Source organism: Mesoplodon densirostris, chromosome 10 (genome assembly GCF_025265405.1).
Source record: "Mesoplodon densirostris isolate mMesDen1 chromosome 10, mMesDen1 primary haplotype, whole genome shotgun sequence".
NCBI classification, from domain to species: domain Eukaryota; kingdom Metazoa; phylum Chordata; class Mammalia; order Artiodactyla; family Ziphiidae; genus Mesoplodon; species Mesoplodon densirostris.
Window position 1 is genome coordinate 38212682 of NC_082670.1, and position 9874 is coordinate 38222555.

At 43.4% G+C, this 9874-nt stretch overlaps 1 protein-coding gene across 1 annotated transcript in view; it reads left to right on the forward strand.

Moving 5' to 3' along the window:
• The window catches only part of ETV7 (ETS variant transcription factor 7), a 30439-nt gene extending 24367 nt beyond the window's left edge, over nucleotides 1-6072 (forward strand). The window contains 1 exon segment of the mRNA XM_060111451.1: nucleotides 5713-6072. Within this exon segment, the coding sequence (XP_059967434.1) occupies nucleotides 5713-6072 (360 nt within the window).
• The last annotated feature ends 3802 nt before the right edge of the window (nucleotides 6073-9874 follow it).

The following is a 9874-nucleotide window of genomic DNA, read 5'->3' on the forward strand; positions in this document are numbered from 1 at the left end:
ACTGTATCATTTCAGTCTAGACCTGGCAGGAAGATGGGTGTAATGAAGCCCATTTGCAAAGGAAACTGGGATGCTGAATGGAAGGAGAAATACACAGGCATCTGGGGTCAGGCGGCCAGCTCCTGAGGAACAGGGCCTTCTTGAAACTCCTCTCTTCCCCTCTGCTTATTGTCACTCCCAGGCCTTGTCCTCCCCACAAACCCTGCCAGATGGGAAGATTTGATTTGGGTTTGTTCAGTGGCCAGAAAGCCAGAGCCACTGCTTGGCATTCTCTTTGGGAGGGAGGTTGTGACAGACAGGGCCCAGCTCACAGCCAGAGTTTCTCCAGGGTGACATGTTTGAGACCCCATGTGGACAGGAAGGAAGCTTCCTGTGAGACATAGCAAACTGGAAGCTGTCACTGGGGGAGATACTCCAGGAATCCTCCCTTCAAACCTGCTTTGTTAAAGGGGCAAGCCATTTCTATAATTTGCCCGGTGGGGACCAGCCAGGGAAATACTGTTAACTAATTTTCAGTAACAGGGGACTTCCCCGGTGGTGCAGTGGTTAGGAATCCGCCTGCCAATGCAGGGGACACTCGTTCGATCCCTGGTCCTGGAAGATCCCATGTGTCGCGGAGCACCTAAGCCCGTGCACCACAACTACTGAGCCTGCGCTCTAGAATCTGTGAGCCACAACTACTGAGCCCGTGTGCCACAACTACTGAAGCCTGCACACCTAGAGCCCGTGCTCCACAACAAGAGAAGCCACAGCAATGAGAAACCCACACACTGCAACAAAGAGTAGCCCCCGCTCGCCACAACTAGAGAAAGCCTGTGCACAGTGACGAAGACCCAACACAGCCAAAAATAAATAATTTTTAAAATGTCAATAACAGGATACGTAAATAATACACATTTACTATAGAAAAGTGGCAAAGAATAAAAAAAAATAAAACCATCTATAATTCCAAAGGAAAGTTATCTAAAATATTTAGGTGGTTGTATTTCCATTTAAAAAAAACACACATGGGCTTCCCTGGTGGCGCAGTGGTTGAGAGTCCGCCTGCCAATGCAGGGGACACGGGTTCGTGCCCCGTTCCGGGAAGATCCCACATGCTGCGGAGCGGCTAGGCCCGTGAGCCATGGCCACTGAGCCTGCGCGTCCGGAGCCTGTGCTCCACAACAGGAGAGGCCACAACAGTGAGAGGCCCGCATACCGCAAAAAAAAAAAAAAAAAAAAAAAAGTGTAGGGAGTTGCCTGATGGTCCAGTGGTTAGGACTCGGCGCTTTCACTGCCATGGCCCTGGGTTCAATCCCTCCCTGGTCAGGGAATTAAGATCCCACAAGTCAAAAAAAAAAAAAAAAAAAAGAAATTAAGAGGCTCCCTGTCATGGGGCTTAAAAAACAAACAAAAACTAAAAAACACATGTGTATGATTTAACATCATTCGGATTACTCTGCATATGCAGTTTTATATCCCGAGTTTTCTACTTAATGTTGTGTCATAACATATATAAATGAAAGTAAACTGTGTTTACGAGGTGGAGTTAAACACTGACAATGAAGTTAAATGTTTATTATGTGCTTATTGATTACTTTTAAATTTGTATTTATTTTTGCATCCTTTATAAAATGAGAGTATTGCCTCTATTATTCATTGCAAATAATTTTTTCTAGTTTTGTTATTTGTCTTTTAACCTTTTATGGTGTTTTTGATGGGCAAAAGTTTATAACTTTTTTTTTTTTCTTTTTTTGCGGTACGCGGGCCTCCCACCGTTGTGGCCCCTCCCGCCGCGGAGCACAGGCTCCGGATGCGCAGGCCCAGCGGCCATAGCTCAGGGGCCCAGCCACTCCGCGGCACGCGGGATCCTCCCAGACCGGGGCACGAACCCGCGTCCCCTGCATCGGCAGGCGGACTCTTAACCACTGTGCCACCAGGGAAGCCCAAAAGTTTATAACTTTGACTTGTAAAGTCTACCATTCTTTTCTTATGTGATTCCTCTCATTATTGTTGGTTTTTGTTTTTATTTCAACATTCCTTTATTGAACCATGTATACTAGTGAAATATAAAGAAACCATAAGAGTTTACAGGAAGATTACCAAGACTGATGTCATTAATTTAATATGAGGCTTCATATACTGAAAACAATTCATCTTCATTATAGAGCACAGCACCTTAAATTTTTGAAAAGCTAAATAAAGCAGTCTGCCTAACTTCAAATCTGTTCCATGAACACGTCTTGCATAATCATCTGACATAGTTTTAGGTGCTATACTAACAGCAAATAATTTAACAATAACTTTAACAAAACAATTTTAACTAAAAAAAAAAGTATAAAATTCTGGTCAGGGCTTCCTTGGTGGTGCAGTGATTGAGGGTCTGCCTGCCAATGCAGGGGACACGGGTTCGTGCCCCGGTCCGGGAAGATCCCACATGCCGCGGAGCGGCTGGGCCCGTGAGCCATGGCCGCTGAGCCTGCGCGTCTGGAGCCTGTGCTCCGCAACGGGAGAGGCCACAACAGTGAGAGGCCCGCGTACCGCAAAAAAAAAAAAAAAAATTCTGGTCAGTCGTATTTTTTTTTAGTGATGTGGTAAAGGCTATAAATTATTGAGTTCCCTGCCCCCTGAGGATCTGGAGTATCCCTGTATACAATCAAACAATGTAAGTATAAAATGTTATTGTTAAACTATTAATTGCATAAGGAAAAAACATAGACTTCACTATAGCAAAGATGACTACTAGTTTTGGTTACTATTAGATTCAACCATCATTCATTCACCAAATTTTCTGAGTACCCACTACAAGCCTGGCACTATTCTAGGCACTGGGGATACAATGAACAAAAACAATAATAGTTTTTAATCATCATGGGACTTGCATTCTGCTGTGGGAAATAGAGAAAAACAAACACATAAAAAATAAGAATTATAAGTGTGGTAAATGCTATTAAGGAGACAAACAAGGCTTTGCTATAGATTAATCTTTGAAAGCTGAATTGTGGAATCCTAAAACCTAAAAATAAAAAATTCATGAAGAGTTACATCAGGATGACATAGATTCTGGGACTTCTCTGGTGACGCAGTGGTTAAGAATCCTCCTGCCAATGCAGGGGACATGGGTTCGAGCCCTGGTCTGGTAAGATCCCACATGCCGTTGAGCAACCAAGCCCATGTGCCACAACTACTGAGCCCACGTGCCACAATTACTGAAGCCTGCGTGCCTAGAGCCCATGCTCCACAACAAGAGAAGCCACCGTAATGAGAAGCCCGAGCACCACAACGAAGAGTAGCCCCTGCTCACCGCAACTAGAGAAAGCTGGCGTGCATCAACAAAGACCCAACGCAGCCATAAATAAATAAACAAACAAACAAACAAATAAATAATGACCTAGATTCTACAGAGCTTTGTTAATATATAAGAAAACTACAGACACTGCCAGTGAAAACAGAGATCAATCTTTCATTGTCAAAGCTATTGGATGGCATTACTTGGCAATATAGTAGCCTCAGAAGATAATTAACCTCACAGTTCCACAGAGTTAAAAAGCATGTAAACATGCTACTAAAAAAAAAAAAAATTTAAGAGGCGCTTAAGGAGACAGGACAACCAAATGTAATGTGGTATCCTGAATGGAATGTTGAAGCAGAAAAAAACCAAAAACTAAGGAAGTCTGAATAAACTACAGATTTTAGTTAATAATGTATCAATATTGGTTCATTAATTATAACAAATGTACCATACTAATGTAAGATGTTAATAATGGGAAACTGGGTGGGGCTATTGCATAATCTTAATTTTTCTGTAAATCTTAAACTGTTCTAAAAAAATCAAGTATACTTTAAAATATATATATAAGATGGCTTCAGGAATTACAGTGGAAGGGGGGGAGTTAGTAAAGACTTAAAGAAATTAAGAAATGAGAAGCCATAAAACTCTGCAATGTGAATTAAAATATAACTCAAGAAATTCAAAGAAAACCTGCAGATACTTAAGTTATGATCTCTATTCATACTAAAATCTTCCTAGGACAGAGATCAATGGGTTTTTCATGCAAACTAAATAACTCTGCATCACAACATAAGCAGGCAATAACATCCCTGGAGTGTACAATAAGCACTTTAGATCCTATTTAACAATAATGACCAATAGGCTATGCTTTATGTATGGCACTGTCCTGAAATTGTCATAAAATGCCTGGACAAGGAGCAACCTCATAGGTCTTACTAAGTTTTGCTTACTTCAAGAAACAAGTTTATACTTACTTCAAGAAAAATAAGCAAAGAGGAGACTTGGTATGGGGGACAGGGAGAAAGGATTATGTATGAAAGGAGAAAAATGATTTCCAGGTCTAACTGGAAGCAATTTTGCCACTATTATTAACCTACTTTAATGCCATACAAATTAGTATAAATAGTTCAAGGTAGTAATAAAATCTCTGAATTTATATCAGTTATCTTCTTTCCAATCAAAAGAAATAAATGTTTTCTATAGCCTAACTTAAAACATCTAGCAGGTAACTCAATGTCTGATGACTTGGGAGGAACTAATCTCTCAATGTCTCAGTTTGAAAGGTGATCAGGAAAAGTGTGAGGAAAACAATGGATGATGATAATCTCTAAATTGTAGAGTGTGAAGTTTGCATAACACAGCATAAAATTGGAATTACCACAAGAAGTAATTTTAGAGACAGCCATTGCAAAGTTAGAACCTTATATTTAATACAAAGTACAGCCACAGCAGAAGCCTGATCAGGTAAATGAGATAACGATTTCACTCATCAGATACTATGGAATATTAACCACAGAAGAATCATTTAGCCAAGATGGTATTATATACTTAAATCTAATTGAGATAATTAGATGATGAAGTCTATTCCTTCTCTATTACTCCCCAACCCCAAAGGAAATCCTACAAAACAAAGATGTTTGTTATTCTAAAGCCTTCTCTCACAGGAATCTAAAATATATAATTGGAAAATATTCAAGAAGAAATGCAATAATTAGCATTTCCCCAGCAACTCCTGTTTGCCCCACTGTGAGGAGAATCACACACTGCTTCCTGCTGAAACGAGAAAAAGGAGAGGTGAAGTGTGAAAACTTCCAAGTAAATCGATCAATGACGTTGCATCTGGCAGAGACTGGAAAAGCATCAACATTGCCAAAAGAACTGTCAGTGATGGAAGTCAAGAGAAGAAAACGAGGTTTTCCAATAAACCATAGCCCAACCCAAGGGACAAAAATCGCCCCTGCTCCCGCCACTCCCTCACTCCCCAACCACTCCATCCTCAAGCCGCCTCCGAGCCAAATACACATCCTCTATAACCCACACCAATTCCCCATCCAGGTGAAAACAATCCAAGAATCTTCTAGAACCTCCACTTCCCACTTTCCATAAGATCTGCACTTCTGGGGGCCCGGCCTCTGGGGAAAACAGCGGCCAGATCCCACCCTCCTTTCAAGGTGGAAGAGGCCGGGTCCCTCGAGTGGGGCTTCCCGGGGGGTGCCTCACGGAGCTGACCTACTGGGACGAGAGCAGGGAACAGGGTGGGGCTCAAGAAGGGAGCTGGGGTTGGTGAGAGCACGCGACGGCGGGAAGAAAGGGATGCACTGGAGTCTGGGGCTGGGCGGGGTGAGGGCCGGGGAGGCAGGTGGACGGGAGAGGGCCGGGCTGCGGGAAAGGAGCCGGCGGAGTAGGGGACGGACGGGAGGTCAGAACCTGACCCTCGACAGCGGCGAAGAGGAACCGGTGGTCAAGAGGGGTCGGCCATCGCGGGCAAGGGCTCGGCCATCGCGGGCAAGGGCTCGGGGGTGGAGCTGGGCGCGGACTGCAGGGCCGCACTGGGGGCGGCACTGGGGGAGGCACTGGGGAGCCGCGCACTCACTGCTCTGCGACCCCAAGAACGCGGACCGGAATTTCCTCAGCTGAGTTCGGAGGCCTCCGCCCGCGGACGTGAGGGAGCCGGAGGAGCTACCGCCGCCTCAGCCCACGGGCCTCTCGCGCCGACGCCGCTCCCACCCGCTGACAAGAGATTTTCGAGGAAGGGCGAGCGCCGAGCTCCAGCAGCTCCTGCAGGGCCCGGCGGCGAGTGAGGCTGACGGCGGGGATTCTCTACACAGAGCAGCAGCCCTCGGAGTCGTCTAGCGCCGAGCGAGGCCCGCGGCTGGGAAGCGAAGGAGGGCGGTGTCGGAAGCAGCCATGGGTGTGCTTGGGCATCCGGAGGCTCGAACCGCTCCCTTCTCAGCCCCCGGACTCAGGTGAGGGCGGCGGGGCCCGAGCGCGGACGCGTCCGGACCCTCTACCCGCGCGCAGCCTCAGTGCTGCCGCTGCCACAGCCCAGCCAGCTGAGTGCGGAGCGCGGGACGAGCCTCTCATTATTGTTTTTATTCTTACAAAGCCCTTCATCCAAATTTAGTTATCTATCTTTTTTTTTAAGTTTTTTTTAAAGTGACGTTACTGTTATATTGAATGCTTTAATGTGTCTGGAAAGTAGTGTTTTATACTACAGCATAAAGTGTAGATCTAAACTGATCCTCTGATTTCCAGCCACGTTCTCCAGCATCATTTGCTGCATAATAAATCCCCTCTTCTTTTTGGTTTGTGAGCTTTCTTTCTCAATAAATTCGTATGGTATTTTGAATGGCTTCAGAGCTTTTTTTTTTTCCTGATTGATTTGCCCGTTAATTCTTGTGGTTGCAGCCTTGTTTTACTTCTTTGTTTATAATACATTTACTATCCAGCAGAGAAAATGTCCCTTCCTCGTCTCAATTATTTTTGTTTTCCAAAATTTTTATAGTAAACTCATCTGTTAATTTTCCAGTGAAATATATAGCCAGGGAAATTTTGTCAATTTCTATTTATTTTTAAAATAAATTTATTTTTGGCTGCGATGGGTCTTAGTAGCTGCATGGGGGCTTTCTCTAAGTTGGTGGGGGAGGAGGTGTGTGTGTGTGCAGGCTTTTCACTGTGGTGGCTTCTGTTGTTGCAGAGCACAGGCTCTAGACGAGTGGCCTTCAGTAGCTGTGGCACGTGGGCTCAGTAGATGTGGCTCGCAGGCTCAGTAGTTGTGGCTCGCGGGCTCTACAGCGCAGGCTCAGTAGTTATGGCGCATAGGCTTAGTTGCTCTACCGCATGTGGAATCTTCCTGGACCAGGGATCGAGTCCGTGTGCCCTGCATTGGCAGGCAGATTCTTAACCACTGCGCCACCAGGGAAGTCCTCAATTTCTAAATTCTAACTGTGTCAAATTGTTTTGAATTTTAATTGGAAATGTGATGAACTAGGAATTAACAGAGTTGACATTTTTTTTTATCAGCTTTCCATTCAAGAATATGGATGTTTCTGTATTTTCTCACATCTTTCATATCGTTTATGGATCTCATGCGTTTCTTTTTAGGGGTAATTAGAATATTTTAAAATTGCTTATTTTGGCTGGAATATTTTCTGCCATCATACCTTCTAAGTAGTTATATAGAAATACAGTAGATAGTAGATAGAAAATAAAGTAAATAACAGTAAATAGAAAGATTTGACTTTTTTGTGTATTTATTTTGCACAGAAACTCTTTTGTGTTATTCTTAAAGTTTTCAGTAGGTTCCAATTTTCTGGCTGTATAATTATATTTTTACAAGTGATAACAATATTACCTTTCTATATCTGTATAATCCATATCCATATCTATAAAGGATTTCAATCTAACATGAATGAAAATATGAAATGGAGAATCTCACATGTGTGCCCTCAGAAGAACAGTACTTAAGAACAGCGAGACTGATTTCCATTAAATGTCTGATTTACAGAAGACTGAGGCTTATCTCCTTACTAAAGAACATTTGCCAAGAATCTCTCCCCATCCTTAAGCCAGTGAACTTACTGCTTGGACTCTAGCTGGACTTCCCCACTCTTTGCACTCCTTGCCCATAAATAGAGTCCTTCCCAAACCCTCAATTGACTCAGTTGACTGTAGCTTGCTACAACATGCATTTCCCAAATTGCAATTCTTCTGCTACTCCCAAATAAACTCAAGTTTCTGGTAATTTGAGCGTGCCTCAGTTTACCTCCTTGTTTAGGTTGACATTCAATGGTGTCAGAAGTGGGATCCAAAGGAGATGACCCCTCGAGGGACAGTGACTCTCAGAACTGAGCCAGGTACCTGCACTGAGCCCCTTAAGCTCAATGCACCTTAGAGTCACCTTCTTCTTCTGGCTTGGTGAGTCTCCTCTTGGCTTTCAACCTCCCTCCTTTTGGTCAAGCTCTCCAACTTTATTCGGGATTTGGATAAGGACAGATTGTCCTTCTGGTGAGTGCTCTTTTGGTTTCTAAATTAGAATACACTTGGTTTAGATTTAAACTAGTGGATTTTCCTGAGAGCAAACCAAAAACTAAAATTGGTGAACACAGATTGAGCACCTAAATGCTGCCAGAGTGCTCACCACCTGTATATGAGAGACAAGCATCGTCCAAGCACAAGATTCCTGTGTAAGGATAAAATGGTCACAGGTGAGCAAGTTTTCCAGTTTTCCTCTTACCACTCACAAGAAAATTCCGTGCAACAAGGGACACCTGGTCATAGGTTGGGCAAATAGGGCAAAGGCCATCTGCCAGAAAAAAGAGGTATCCCATGAAAGGCACACTGTGAAACAAAACACAAGTTCCAACCGTAAACATATCCCTTTGGCTCTCTAGGACTTCTTTTTCTTCACTCTCGGGAAAACTCCAAAACTGGGATCCCACTCATTTAAATGCTTTAAGGGTGGCCCCCTCTTTAGGGACCCCAGCCAGTTTTATGTTTAAAAAATTATGGTTTCTCCACATGTGCATGGACCAATCTTACTGAAGACAACCTAGAATTACAATGGCCACTATGAGGTATGTTCCAATTAGACAAGATCATTCATTTAAGAGGTGAACTTGAAGACAAGGGTCCCCAAATCAAACAAAGAGAATGGGATAGCTATTTTAATTGGCGTGCAGAAACCCCAAAGAAGCTTCAAAATTCCAAAAATTTGAAGACTTCGTTGAAAGATTCATTGCAAAAGGCTAATGAGAAATTAAAGATATAAAAGGTACATATAACAGAAGACTATGAGACTGATGTAGCACCTACTGCTCCCCTCTAGCCTCCTTTACTTGGTACTCATTCTATTGATACTAATCCTCTGTCTGAATTGCCTTTCTACTCTGAAGAGACTACATGACTGCAAACACAAATTCACCAAGTTAGTTATCCTCATATCTACCCTCAAAAGAATGGCCCCTGTATTGGTCTGTCCCAGAGTTGACAGGACTCTGAGGGATATTCTGGTAAACTGCTACTGTTCCCAGTGAATTTGAGGTTCTTTGTTCATCGTGAGAGAATTCAGACAAGTGATACATAGAAAATGGATGTTTTTAAGAGAGTAACACACTCCACAGACAGAGTGTGGGCCATCTCAGAAGGTGAGAGAGAGCCTCAAAATATGGCATGGTTACTTTTTATGGGCTGGTAATTTCATAGGCTAACGAGTGGGAGGATTCTTCCAATTATTTGGGGGAAGGGGTGGGGATTTCCAGGAATTGGGCCACCACCCACTTTTGGCCTTTTATGGTTAGCCTCAGAACTGTCATGGCGCTGGTGGGTGAGCCATTTAGCATGCTAATATATTACAATGAGCATATAATGAGGCTCAAGGTCTACTGGAAGTCGAATCTTCTGCCATCTTGGACCTAGTTGGTTCTCACTAGTTTTTGTCATGTACTATGGCTATGTTATTATTTTAGAGGTTGTGCCCTGCCCCCTTCCCTCCTGTTTCACTGCCAGTTATTCCCTTAAATAACCAAGGAGAAACTGAATTTAGAAGTAATGGAAAACCTTGCCAAATTTTAGTAAATACCAGAGCTACACTGTATTTTAAAC